This window comes from Sander vitreus, chromosome 11, assembly GCF_031162955.1.
Source record: "Sander vitreus isolate 19-12246 chromosome 11, sanVit1, whole genome shotgun sequence".
Lineage (NCBI taxonomy): Eukaryota > Metazoa > Chordata > Actinopteri > Perciformes > Percidae > Sander > Sander vitreus.
The window spans coordinates 11,760,617-11,775,699 of NC_135865.1; the positions used below are offsets into that span (position 1 = coordinate 11,760,617).

At 40.0% G+C, this 15,083-nt stretch overlaps 1 protein-coding gene across 2 annotated transcripts in view; it reads left to right on the forward strand.

Moving 5' to 3' along the window:
• LOC144525115 (E3 ubiquitin-protein ligase SH3RF3-like) overlaps positions 1–15,083 on the forward strand; it is a 90,821-nt gene that overhangs the window by 59,077 nt on the left and 16,661 nt on the right. For both annotated transcript variants that reach the window (XM_078261629.1, XM_078261628.1), the window contains 3 exons: positions 6,258–6,566; positions 7,336–7,451; positions 10,832–11,002. In XM_078261629.1, coding sequence (XP_078117755.1) covers positions 6,258–6,566; positions 7,336–7,451; positions 10,832–11,002 — 596 coding nt within the window. The remainder of the gene's footprint in view (positions 1–6,257; positions 6,567–7,335; positions 7,452–10,831; positions 11,003–15,083) is intronic.

Genomic DNA, 15,083 nt, shown 5'->3' on the forward strand with positions numbered 1-15,083 from the left:
CTTTACCATCTTTCATACCTCCATGCCTGTCAAGAGTGAAATATAGTTTACTTTAATCCTTGTGCAACTGAAAAAAAGCATGCCCAATTTGCTCTGCATCACATTTAAGGCTTTTAAGCCGTGGTAAAAAGCCATTGGTAGAAACTGCGAGGATGTGTTTTTCCTTCTTTCTTGCTGTTGTGAAGGCTTCTCTTCTCTTTTCATCACCACAAATTTGTGAACACGCAGATTCTCTCATGGCCCTGTCGAAAAATCAAAAGATGAAACCTTCAAAAGCGACAGGAGGTTCACTCAAACAGGGAAATACTGATACGTGTGCATGGTTGTCAAGACAATAAGACTCTCATAAGGTCTGGCTCCAGTGTATATGTGTAGTACAATGTGTATTCATGTACTGTAGCTTAGAGAAATTCATTAACGTAGAGATTCGAGAGAGACTATTAGGATGACTCCTCCTAGAAAATCACTGTTCTGCTCATCTATAAAGGTTTTCTTGTTTGTTTTGCCATCCTTTAATCATACTGCCCTCTCAAAACACACTCTCTCTCACTCTGTGTTTGCAGCCTGCACGGGATTGGACTCGTGGTTACCCAATCATGTCCCTGTAATTAGCTCTTTGACCAAATGACTCTCTTAGGTGATAATGATAAAGCTGGGACAAACACACACACACACACACACATATACACACACACACACACACACATACACATAGGGGTTGCTATTGGATAGAGATGCATCAATAATTTAGAGCTCTCCATCACCCTGACACAGCGGGGGTACAGGGGCATGTCGAGAGTGTGTGTGTGTGTGTGTGTGTGTGTGTGTGTGTGTGTGTGTGTGTGTGTGTGTGTGTGTGTGTGTGTGTGTGTGTGTGTGTGTGTGTGTGTGTGTGTGTGTGTGTGTGTGTGTGTGCGCAGTGGGAGTTTAATGAGGAGTGCCCAGCTGGACTTCTGCTGATCTGTGTATGTGTGGTGTGTGTGTGTGTGTGTGCGTGGGTGTCTCACTGGATGTAAAGTACCTCTTGTAGCTTTTGTCTGTTGAATGCAGACTGCTCGTGTTAATATTTGGCAGTCTGAATACATAGATTGGTGATGAGGGGTTTGCTGATGATAGGGATGCCACTGAAATAGTCAAAATTGTATGAGAAGTGTGTGAAGTTATTGGCAGTCACTACATTTGAAGCAGGTGCTGTTTTGTTTCACCGTATCGTAACGTACCGTACCGAAAATAGTGCTGGGTTAAATGAATAGAAACCAGAAAGTCCTGTTTGATTAATGCATCTGAGAGTCTTATCAGAGTCCAAAACACTGCACAGAGGTTTATAATACTATGAGGAATAATGTACAACTCTCAGACGTTATTACAGTGGCCTCCCTTTACCTTCTGTCTTGGTGATCAGGAAGTAAAAAGTACTATTTTGCAGTTAACATTACAAAGTCATCTTCCAGAAATTTTACACATATTTGATTGGCCAGCACCTTGCATTGCTGGTTGTGGCAAACGTTGTGTGAACTTTTTTGGCGGACAACCCTGCATTATTTAGTTCGAGCCTTCTGCATTGGGCCCCCTGCTGTGCCAACACAGTGATCTCATTGAAGTGAAAGGCTGCACAATGCTGATATCAGTCTGAACACCTTAGTTTGGGCTGTGCTATTCAAATGTGATAAAAACACACAAAACCTGCAGAGCTGGGTATTGGTCTAACCTTATGATACAGATACAATATCTGTATTCTGATACCAATTGCCAAAATAATGAATTAATTAGATAACTTCCTCAAATGAATACTAGTCTCGCTGCACGAGTAACTATTCTGGTATGGGTGGGAAAAAAATGCTCTGGTTAGTTTGTATTTCTTTACACCAATCACAATGGTCTTAGGCAGCACTACACCCTGTATGCAGTGACGGTGCCCTTGCACAATAGATAGTGGAGATAGTGCAAGGGAAAGAGAATACCTAACATCTCACGTGCCAGGTTTTGTATCCACACTGTACATCCGGTAAGCCAAACTAACTTTACAAAAAAAAAATATATATATATAATTTTTCAAAATCCCCCCAAAAAAAAACGCAAACGCAGTATGAATGACAGATTAACGAAACAGATATAGAGTTGTTAATAGTCCATACTCTATACTTATATAGCTAACTGAGGCAAGAGTTTTGCATCAGCATGTCTCCTGTTTTTTGGTGGTTATCTTTATTTTACATATTAGGGGAAAACTATTAAACTGTCTGTAATTCATTACAGTAGCTAGTTTAGTGTTGGTTTCCTGGGTGCTGGTGGGTGTATTTGTATCTTGATGAGGAAAAGGTGTGGGTGGTTTGTTGCACCTGGAGTGGATTCAGATTGTTATAAATATACTATACCAGACTTGACTTTGTGTGGGTGGGCTGAGTGGGTTGGATTGTGTTGTATAAATATAGGAACACTGTTGTAGGTTCAGGTGGATGTGATGTCAGCTTAAATAAGTTTGAATTGAGTGTGGATGGGTTTGTGCTTATCTGAGGTGGATTCATGCAAATGTGAGAACAGGTGGACAGGTCTGGCATGAGTTTGGCATTTCACCTCTGTCTATTTCTTTGTCCCTGTTTCACTTTATGCATAGTCCTGTCTGTGTAGCAGGAGGGAGATTGCACACACCTGTGTGTGTGTGTGTGTGTGTGTGTGTGTGTGTGTGTGTGTGTGTGTGTGTGTGTGTGTGTGTGTGTGTGTGTGTGTGTGTGTGTGTGTGTGTGCATGATCATGCATGTATCTTGCTGGCTTACCCTTTTCGCAGTGCAGGCTAACAATTCATCAGCTTGAGTCTCAGTATTACCTGGAGAGAGCACCCACCCTCCAAAAGACACAGAGTACAGAGAGTACACTTAGCTTGACACATAATAGATGACCTTGGGAGATTTCATTCAGCCAAATCACCAAGTGAAGAATTGTCTCTATCAAAAACATCTTCTCTCTCTCTCTCTCTCTCTCTCTCTCTATCTCTCTCTCTCTCTCTCTCTCTCTCTCTCACACACACACACACACACACACACACACTCACACACACACACACACACACACACACACACACTCACACTCACACTCACACTCCACTCCTTTATCTCCTACTCATACTGCAGCATGACTGGGCACCAAAACGGGTAGTTACAAGAGAACTGACAAAGCAGTCGTGCGTGCATGCGTGCGTGTGTGCGTGTGTGTTTATTCATGAGAGCAAACTGAGTTGTATCTGCAGCATCAATCCATCATGCATATTTGCATATGATTTGGCTTTGATTAGCATATCTATTAATATGGAACATCACCAACACAGAGCCCAGACGGGTCAGTCCTGTACGTACTCGCTCTCTCTTTCGAACACACACACACACAGATAAATAAATGCTCGGCTTTATCTCCAGGGATAGTATAGTAGTTTGAGGTTATACTAAGCAGACATGATTGCGATGTAAGTATGTTAGTGGGCTGAAGCTGAAGATGTCTGTTAACGTTAGTTTATTTGTCCCTGTTTCACATTGGCCTCTGTGTGTGTGTGTGTGTGTGTGTGTGTGTGTGTGCGTGTGTGTGTGTGTGTGTGTGTGTCCTCTATATCTTAGAGACCATGATCTTTATGATCCAAGAACCAAGAATTATAGTCATTAAACACATGTACTGTAGGTGTACTGTAGGTCATATTTGCTTTACATGTTTGCTTCTACTCTGTAGAGAGAAGTGTTGAACACTGTGCAGAGGCAATGACTGATAGCATTATGTAGACTTTCACTGAGGAGTTTCTGAGAAATATCTTTTGTTCTGATGTTCATGTTGTGTGCATCATAGCATCTATGTAACACGTTGCAGCATTTTACCACTTAATGTTTTGTATTTACATGTATTGTAAAGGTTGTCATAATATAATTTAATTCCAAATAGTTACTTTCTTTTAACAATCAATTATAATTTGGCAGTGTCACTCTGCCCAGATGATGCTCTAAAACAAATCTAAGCAAGCTTTATAGATTGAGCTACACAACATGGATTAACATGAGCATATAAAATAAAAAAATGTCTTGACACCACACCAAATGGTACTGCTGAATGAGACAGGGGAGGTGAAGGGAGTTAAATTGCAAGCAGCAGATAGTTTGGGAACATTAAGAAGCAGTGTGTGTGTTGGAGTGAGCAAATTTAATGAGCGCCAACCTGCTTCTGTGCCTACCTAAACCACAGTGACGCTCCATAATTGTCAAACACACTGGCGTTTTTTCCATTTACAACCAAGATGTGCTCAGAGCCACAGGGCAGTGATATATCATGTGAGCTTTTCCAGTATTGATAAAATATTGCAACGTGCTGATTAACTAAATGTGTGTGGAACACCCATCATCACATTTGCGCAACTTATTTTATGTCACTCTGATAAACAAGTGTCAGCTCTAGCAAGCTTATATGAGACATGTACTACAGTGTGAAATAGCAGCTAAGCAGTGATAGAACTGACCTGGACTACACTGGCAATGCATTTCTTGTTGCAGGTGGTGAGAAATGAGCAGCATTGCAGACCACAAATGAGCAGCGCCGATTAAGAACACAGAGGTCCCCTCACCCCCAATACAATATGCCAGACACGTTTTAGATGATGATGCTAAAAAAATTAGAAGACTCCCTCATATGAAACTGCGTCAATACTGGATTAATTTAAATGATGGATCTGATGATGGCGAACATGGAAAGAGACTAAATGACTGACTAGCTTTTTTTTGATTTGATTTTTCTTTTTCTTTTCTTTTTTTTGGTGCATTTTTAGGCCTTTATTTGGCAGGACAGCTGAAGACATGAAAGGGGAGAGAGAGGGGGAATGACATGCAGCAAAGGGCCGCAGGTCGGAGTCGAACCCTGGCCCGCTGCGTTGAGGCGTAAACCAACTGAGCTATCTGGGCGCCCTTGATTTTTCTTTTTTACTCATAACTCAAAATCAAAAGGAGCTGATGCATTTTCTGCCATCTCTTCAACTGATTTCAGACTGAAGCTCTAAATGGCAAGAGATACACTTATACACTTGAAAGCTTTGTTATAGAGTCCAAAAAACTTTGCACTTCTTGTTAAAAACAACCAAAAACATGCAGTGGTACCTTAAACCAGGTGTTTATTCCTCAGCAGTTACTGATAGAAAAAACAAACATCCACCACATTATTAAAATCCAGAGCTGTGACCAGACCACTTGATACATACGGCTTATTATGTACTCTGCGATAGAAGGAATGTTTACTTCTTGCATTTATTTGGTAATACTAAAAGTAAACTGCACAAGCAATCACCGACTAGGTAGGTGACATGCAATTATACAATTGTTGAGGATAAAAACGCAAGCTAAAAGCTTATTTCTATTGTGGTCCTCATTAAAAAAAAGTTTAAAAACACATGTCTTCAAGTCATAAGCCCATTACTTTTGTGGGATGTGCAGTGTGTTGCTGGCTCCTCAAGCTCTGTGATTTTGTTTTGAATTGTGCATCATAGTCTGCGCGTAGATGTAGGTGCAGTCATTCACAAATCTATCTATATACAAAGTTTATAGAATATTAAATCTGAAACGTAATCAAGAAAATAAAAGTGCAAAGACATTTAGTTTGCTATATTATTCCTAAAAGAATCATGGAACTGGAAAAAGAATGCTTGGTGATGGTGATTACATTTTGCAAAACATTTAGTTGATTTTAAGGGTGTTAAGTACTTACATCCTTAAATTCTTACAGGTAAACTAACATGGAGTAGCCTCAAATACTGCTCTTTCCTGATGTATGAAAATAAGTTAACTAGCAATTGTTTTATAGCTTTTATAAATAACTGAAACCTTTAATATATCAGATTTTATCTAAGAATGAAGTACAATGAAACCAAAGTAAGGAGAGAAAGAACAATCCTGGCAAACAAAAGGGATGCTAAGTTGTTTTATGTGTGGGAGTATGTGTGTATTTGACTGAGACATACAGTACAGTGAGAGTGTGTGTTACACAAAGAGTGTCTCACTGGACCAGCTGTTGTAAGTGATGATTGTTATGCTGCTGGTTTTTGAAAAGCTGCCAACAAGAACAAGTGAGGAAAGGCTTCACAAACACTTCTTGTGTGTGCTGGAGATCTTATGGATGTGAACCACTGAGAACTGAAATCTAACACCTGAACGTCTCCTCTCTTCCCTCTTGTCCTCCCCTCTCTTTCCGTCTTTTGATCTGTCAACCACCTGCTTCTCCTCCTCCTCATCTCCTCTCAGTTAAATGAAACAGCCAAGCAGTTGATGGAGATCGACAAGCCCACGCCAACTAACGTTCCAGGTCCGAGCTCCGAGCCAACCCCGTTGGGCCCCTGCTCTCCTGGTCCCTCCCCCAGCGCCTCCCCGTCCAATGGAAATGGCTCTGGTCATAGAAGAGGCGAAGGGAAGAAAAACGCCAAGAAGAGGCATTCATTCTCTGCGCTGTCTGTCAGCCAGAGGGCCGCCCAGCTCAACAACAGGCACAGTATGGAGATCTCCCACCCGGTCCTCATCAGTTCCTCTGACCCCAGAGCTGCTGCACGCATCCAGGTACACACACAAACCCATACATAGACACTGTCATTAGTGTAGTATGTAGCAGTGGTGATAATCAGATTCTTTAGTTGAGTAAAAAATAGAGATTCAAACTTTTACCGTACTTGTTATGAAGGGTGACTCCTTTTGTTATTACAATATTTGGTTATTGTTGCCCAACCAATAATAGCCCTGCCAATATTGTATTTTTAAGGCAAATGCCAATATCAATATTTTAGAGTGTAACGAATGCAGTTGTGTCACTGTTTCGAAGCAACCTTAAACATGTCTTAGACATTTTGTGCTGCAATTTCTTGTTACATACCAGCCAACCAATATACACTTATACATATACACTTATACATATAAACAGTATCTGCAATAAACTAATATCGGCCAATATATCAGCCCAGCTTATTTGGTCAGGTTCTAAGCATATACAGTATATATGCAGTACACTCATGCACGTATATTTCGCAAGCCAGCGTTCACTTTGGTCACTCCTCTCCACTAGAGATTTTATTAATTTATCCCCCAATCACCTACTCTGACAGTTCTATGAGTCTAACATCATTCCTCTTTTTGACAGCTGGAGACTGGAGACACAATGCTTTTACATGTATTGCCTCTGGTGGCATTCACACCTGGGCTAAATGTGGTTTTGAATAATACCCAGGACACATACTGAAAAGCTGAAATACTGCTGGCACATATTACAAGTAATGTTTTACTTTAAATGGAAAGCCCTCGATTTGTATGTGTGCATCTCTCTCTGTGTCTGCAGGATGCATCTCACCCGGGTCCCTCTCCTTCCTCGGCAGGGGTGCTGGTGCCCCCCAAAGTGGCATCCATAACCTCTGAGCTGCTGGCCCATGCCAAGGTGCAGCTGCCACTCAACATGTGAGTACACCTCAGGGTGCTGTCAGCTCACCCACCTGCGTCCGAGTTTTTTTAGTCCCTCCTTCCGTCTATGTTTTACAACAGAGTAGATACAGTATGTGCCTGATATCCAAGCAGGTTTTCAGAACCCGCGTCCTGGCAACCTTACAAATATTTCCTCTTTTGTGCCTAGAGTTATTGGCTATGTTACTGGTTAAGGATCAAATCCCCATCAGAAAGGAAAAATACAGTCACACACACCATTGCCTCAGTTGTGTGATGCTTACATCAGTGTTTCATAACAAGGCTTTCAACAGCCATAGCTTACACTATGCATTTTATTGTACAGCCTGTTTTGTGCTTTCATAGAGATGAATGTTCATCACCTATTGTTATTACTATTTTCTTAAAAAATGAACAACGGACAGTAAGGTGCTTAGTCTTTACTAACCAATGCAGGAGTGGATATATATATAATAATAATTATATATATATAGTTTTTTGGGAATTTGTGCTTTATTTGATAGTGGATAATAGTAGTGACAGTTTACGTGCAATGAGGGGAGAGAGAGATGGGGATGGTGTGCAAAAAACATGTTGTGATTACATGATCAGCATCTTAAACCCTCTAGGCCATTGGTTGCCAAAGTGGGGTCTGGGACCCCAGGGGTACTTGAGGGGGTTTTACAGGGTCCGTCAGCAAAAAGGTAACTCATTTATTTTCACTAAAATTCCATCCATAAGTAACACAATGACAGAATGTATGTATATATTGGTCATGGGTTTCTTACACTTTTTGTAATTAAACATCTAAAAGCAAGATTGACAAAGTCAAAGTCTTATCAAATGGGGATCCGTGGTCTAATTTGTGTCAGTTTAGGGATCCTTGACGTGAAAAAGGTAAGGAACCACTGCTCGAGGCTAGCAAGGTACTCAGGCAGTAAGCATTTTTATTTTTCCCTTATCTGTCTAATTTTTCCAAAATCATTCAGACACATAAATATGACAATAGATAGGTAATATGACTCAGTACTTAAGACAAACAAAGTAGGTGTTCATTGCTATTGACTATTAATTGACTTAAATGACTTCACAGGTTGATTATTTCTCTGATAGATAAAGAGCGTAAAACCTCCTGACACATTTACAAACACAATTAAATTATTTTGGAAATGTAACCACACTAGTCACATCCAGATGGCTGGTGAGGCACCAACGCTGAGCAAGACTGTTCTATAATTTACCTCGTAATTAATCTACCAGGTAACTGCCAAAAAGATACGGGTATATTCGAGGTGAGTGTGTGTTTGTGATCTTGTACTTCTACCTTTGTGCGGACCATTTTTAGTTTTAAACCTTGAGAGGGTATTTTTGGGTATTTGGAAAGTGAGAACATTTGGCCAGTAATCGCTTCTTCCAAGGTTAGAATTAGGTTTATGGTTTAGTTAAGGGGTCAATGAGGGTCCGCACAAGAATAGAAGTGTGTGTGTGTGTGTGTGTGTGTGTGTGTGTGTGTGTGTGTGTGTGTGTGTGTGTGTGTGTGTGTGTGTGTGTTGTTGTTGTTTACTAGTAACTGGTGTCCTGCCTGCAGGATGTGAGTCAAATGCAGCATTGTCAGCTTTAATGATATCACATTCCAAGTAGTCCCACATACACACACACAGGCTCTCACACGCACATACACTTAACACACACACACACACACACACACACGTCCAGAGTAGGTTTGTTCTACTGATGAGGTCGGACGTTTCCATCTTGACCTGGCAACTATTCCTGTTGCCATGGGGAGACAGGAGATGATCCCCACATCTGTTACCATGGCAACGGGGAGGCAGCGCATTTAGGGCTTGTTTACTCTGTGGTCTTATCGTCTTCTAGCGGAGTCTGGCACTACATACTACGCATGTCACTCAGTGTCAGGACCAGAAACTTATTTATATATTAATGCAGATTCAATACAGAATGCTTGACACATAAACATAGTCACATATAGTCCATCCATCCATCTTCATCCGCTTATCCGGGGTCGGGTCGCGGGGGTAGCAGCTCCAGCAGGGGACCCCAAACTTCCATTTCCCGGGCCACATTATATACACAGTCACAGTCACATATAGTGTATAAGATAAGTACTACATTCATCAGCGTACCTGTCAGTAGGCAGGTAAACAAGGACATATTATTTACCCATTCACAGGATAGTTTACCATTTGGGAGGGAAAACTCATTCAGTCAGCCTCTTGTGGTCACATTACTACCTCTGAAAGAAATTATTTGAATTCTCCTTCAGAATTTAATAAATCCCAGGCTACACTGCAACATTAAACGGTCATACATCTTGGATTTGATATTAGTCAGCCTCTTCTGATTCTGTAATAGTCCATGTGTTATAGTTCACCGTTTATTGTTATTATATCCCAAGAAACCTTTGATTCTGGTTAACATGCTAGTACAGTATGAATTTGTTTACATTTTTTGGAAATTGGTAAGTCAAGATGTGATTAAAAATCAATACTGTAAAAGAGAATGTATACTCAATCAGATAACTTAATAAAGGCAAAAACTATACATGTGTATGATTTACTGTCTACTGTTTTAGAAAGCAATCCTGGTTTACTTAAATAATACTAAATAATAAAATAATACTAATACTAAACTCACTTAAAGAAAACATCAAAATTACAGTTTGTTTTTGCTGTTTGAATGGAATATATTTTAGATGCTAAAGGAGACCAATTACTGATATCTGACAAACACTCATTTACAGTTGCTTTCCCACTCTGGGGAAATGGATGGTATATGGTGGGAGGACAAACCTCCACAGATCTCTTTGAGCTGACAAAGGTCCTATTGTAGATCAAAATGTGGTTTCATAAAGGAGTGAGAGGAGCATTAACAGTTTGCAGGCTCTTATCCTTTGGTCCTCTGCAATGTACTTCTCAGTTAAACAAGTAAAAGTAAGATGTGTAAAATATACACTTTTCAAACAATAAATGGTGGAAAAATCTTGAAATCCCATAAGAAAATGTTAACTTGTTCTGATAACTAAAAGAGAAAAGTGTCATGAGAGTCGTTTTCTTGATACCAGAGGAGTTATTTTGCCTCTTATAAAAGTAAAAGAGCATTGAAATGTGGCATGCTCTCCTCCCTTTGTAACGCACTGACACACATTTCTACTTTTTTTTTTTTTTTTTGATTGATTTGCTAATGTTCATTCATTTGTTCATTTATTTATTTATTTGCATTTGTAATAGCTTTGCTTTTACTTTGCATAAAACATGTGAGGGGTAATCCACAAGGGAGATAATTGGTGTTCAGTGAACAGTTTCTCGAAATGTCCTGCTGACTTATTATTTGACCCATTTTTTTTTTACTTTGTGTCTGCTGCCTTTGCTCCACAGATATCTGGCTTTATACGCCTACAAGCCCCAGAAGGCTGATGAACTTGAACTTAGGAAAGGGGAGATGTATCGGGTGACAGAGAAGTGTCAAGACGGGTGGTTCAAAGGCACCTCACTGAGAACTGCTGCCTCTGGTGTCTTCCCAGGAAACTACGTCACTCCAGTGTCCAGGTCAGTAAGCTCAGGCGTAGGCATGGGGTGGGTGGAAGGTGTTGTGGTCCTACAGCTTCCCAAGCAACTACGTCATTGCAGCATCCAGATAAAAGCAAGTCATATTGGTGGTGTGCAGTCATAGCACAGTATTTCACTTATTTTGCCTAAGATGGTAAAGGGACAACAACCACATGTTCTTTCCTCTGCAAAATAACCAATCCAAACCTGTTGCAATTGTAATGTAACTTGAATGTGACTTTAGTTACCTCATTCAGGTGATAGAGGGCTGATGGGTTGGTAGCGGCAGGGACCTTCTTCTCTTTTTGCATTGAAGCCAGTGATGTCTTAAGCATTCATGTCATTTTCACATGCCTTTTTTAAACAGCTGGTATTTCAAACCTTTGCTCCATTTATTATTCAGTGCATTTGGTATGGTCAGCAGTGTAGTACAATCAGACAACGGCCCTTAATTGTGTCCTCACACAAAGACAGTGGTAGCACAGTCGTAATTTCCTTTCTAATTTTTCACGGTAATTTCCTGGCTCCAACTGAACCTGATTGCAGATCAGGCTGAGCAGTGCAATTTTGCTTCTTGTTACGGTATGTAATTGCACTGCCTTTTGTCACAAAGGCACACCCAAAAAGCAATGTTTTTGGACTTGAGTTGGTGGAGGCGCACTCTGCGGATACTGTATTCCTTGTGCTAAAAAAGTATTCTTCCTGTTTCAGCCTCTGCGCCACACTGTGCACTGTCAGGATTCTGCTTTCACCTCTTGCCACCAAAACTGCCAAAATGATTATCACACCAGCTAAAGCATATTCTGAGAAATACTTACCAGGAAGGGACTGCAAACTGCTGTGAACACTGTACTTGTTCAGCGGGAAACAAAACCAACTGTGAAAATCAGTTTAAACCAATCTATTCCTTTTTTTTGTGTGTATGTGAAAATCTATCTTCACTGTTTTTACATTTGAACTAGGAAAATAATAGCGATACCTGATAATTACAATTTGATTTACATACAGTGTAACATGCAAAACAGCAGTCAGTTGATACTGACTTCTAATGTTGGGCTAGCACATATTTAGTGTTGATCATTATCATCATCATCATTACTTTTGGCATCCTAAACACTGTTACTCATAGCTGTTACATTCAAACAAAACAGAAAAATGAGTGTGCTGAAATCATATTTGGCAATTTAATTATTGTCATTATTCATGTATGTGTGGAAACATTTGCAGTGGCGGTTCATCTAATCTGTATTCTGCTCCATGATGCATTCAAAGAAAGACAGAGAAATAAATTGAAAGCAAGGGAGAATTAGAATTATAGAAAGAGAAAGAAAATGCAAAGAGAAGATGAAAAGAAACATATGGTACTGTAGGATAGACAGAAAGGATGGGTAGCTACAGGGAAAGGGAAAAAGACTGAATAGGGTGGAGAAAGAGAAGGTGAGGAAGAAAGCTGGGAAGAAATTGAAATAGAAGACAGTAATAGAAAGCAACAGAATGAGGACTGAGAAAGAGAAAATGATACAAAGAGATGAAATGGTTGCAAAAACAGCAGGTGTCCCTCTCCACTGGATATGAATGGCTGCTTCACATTCTGCAGTTAAGCAATCTAAGCGAGAGAGAGAGAAGCAAGACAGGCGAGTAATCAAATGAGAGGCAATTTGTTATTTTTATGCAAGCATACTCTCTCCTTCTCTCTCCTCCCCCCATCTTACCTTTCCCCCCGCCTTTGTCTGCAGTGCAGCTCAGAAATTTTTCAAAATGATAATGAGAGGCTGCCAAAGATGCCCACACATATATGCACACACACACACACACACACACACACGTACAGTACATTGTAGAGTTAGACCAATACAGGCTGCACAAATAGGCATGCCATTCTTTTTTAAATGCAGTTTGAATATTAACATATTTGTTGTGGGATTTATAATCATGATTGATATAAACATACAGTATTTGATTTGATCAGATTCCATATAAGAATTCATGAATGTGTTTGGATTATAGTTATCCTGGATTCATTTGAGATTTTTAATATGTCAAAACGGCATACATGCTGTTTCATGAGGATTTTCCACTCTGGCACAAATGCAGTTTTGGTGTAAAGGATGATGGTCTCCTCTTATAAAATTGTTTAAAGTCTTAAAAGTTATTGATCTCTCATCTCTATGGGCCTTTACAAGCCTGTGTATTAAACCCAACACACACAATAAGCAGTACATGTGTTGTCCATAGAGCATCTTAAATCAAAGAATCTGTGAATAACTTTGCTGTTTCTATTGGTACACACACACACACACACACACACACACACACACACACACACACACACACACACACACACACATACACACACATACACACACATACATGCAGTACACACAGAAAGCCATAACTCTGTATGTGTGTGACGGGAAGTCGATAGGCGGCCATAAGAGTGTGAATACCGCCGAGTCAATAATGTTCAGCTCACTGTTCTGCCATTCAGCACTCTGCAGAGAGACACTCTGCAGCTCCATATACTGTATGTTACAATAGGACATTAAGTCGTGCTGATCGTTAGATAGTAGCACTGAAATCACTCACTTTGACAGAGGATAATAGTGCTGTTTGCACCTCCTGCTCTGCTATTATGGACAAAACTCTGGCTATTAAAATTTGTACTAAACAAAAGCCATGCTAGCGGCTCTGTGAGGCTGTATTCTGAAGCTGAATGCTAACATTAGCATAGTAAAACCACAAGCGTGTATAGTGGTTACAGTGTTCACAAATGTAATTCAAGCGTAATCTAGCTTGTTAGCATGCTAGCATTTGCTAATTAGCACTAAACACAAAGTGCAGCAGAGGCTGATGAAAATGTCATTAGTGTTGCAGGAATTTAGTTTAGGAAAGTTTCCAAACTTGAACTCTTGATTTTGCTAGATGTAAGGTCAGAAGTTCAACAAAGTTATTTCAATTTACCCTTATTTGCATATGAGTGTCAGCACCAAATATCATGGCAATACATCTTATAGTTCACTCTGGACCAAAGTGGTGGAGAAGACAAAGAGACATTGCCATCCATAGAGTGACACTGGTAGCATGGCTAAAAAAAAGCATGACTTGGTATCACAGAAAACCCTTGTTTCTAAAGCAATATTCTTTTTGTTAACATATAACTTGCACTGATAAAAGCAAAAATAAAAAAATATCATCCTTCACTTTCAGCAGCCCCTTTGGACAAAAGCGGTAGTGTTTTTACCACACATGCTGTCGTAAAGGTCTAGGAGTTAGCGTTACCGGGAGGTCATATAGTTGCGATGAATGTTTTGCTCAGACAGAAAATCATTATTTTACAGTAAGAGAATACGTTACAGATGCATCCTTGCATTTTGAGTGTTTTGCATACGGTAACTTAGCCTACTTTGGATGTATCGTGAGCTAAACCGGGTATCACTGTCACTGTGTCACGAGCCAAGGCAATATGAGTTTGTTGAAGCAACCAGCGTAGTAATAACTTAAATTATAGCGCATTTCATGAAACCCAAGGACGCCTTACAAAAGTATTGGGGGACAAGGGAAAAGAAAATAGTAGGCCAACACAAACACGGATTAAAGGAATAAAACGTCCGTGCTAAATGGAAGGGGGGCGTAATTTAATGTCAGCTAATGGCGTATTCGGGGTCGGTTTTGAATCATTTACAATCCCATAATTGTCTCCATCTGTTGAAAGCCCGACCGATTGTGACTTGGATTTCGCCCGTTGTCTTTCACTTTTCCTAGCTTTTAGTTGTTCTACGTTTAATTTCCTTCTTTTCTGTGATGGTCCTGCCCCAGTATCAGCCATAACTACAGCAGATAACTTCTAAAATACAATTAGGCCTATATAAAGACATCTTCTGCTACCCTTTACCTGGCTGGATACAATGTTTTTTTGTTTTGTTGTGATTTTTCACTTCTCTGTTGTTATGTAATTATTGTGTTATATGTTGGGACCCCCTCGAAAACGAGATGATACATCTCAAGGAGTTTATCCTAATAATCAACAGATTTTGAACTAAATAACTTAGGCTATTATATAATAAGGCTTTTCCGGTTTTAT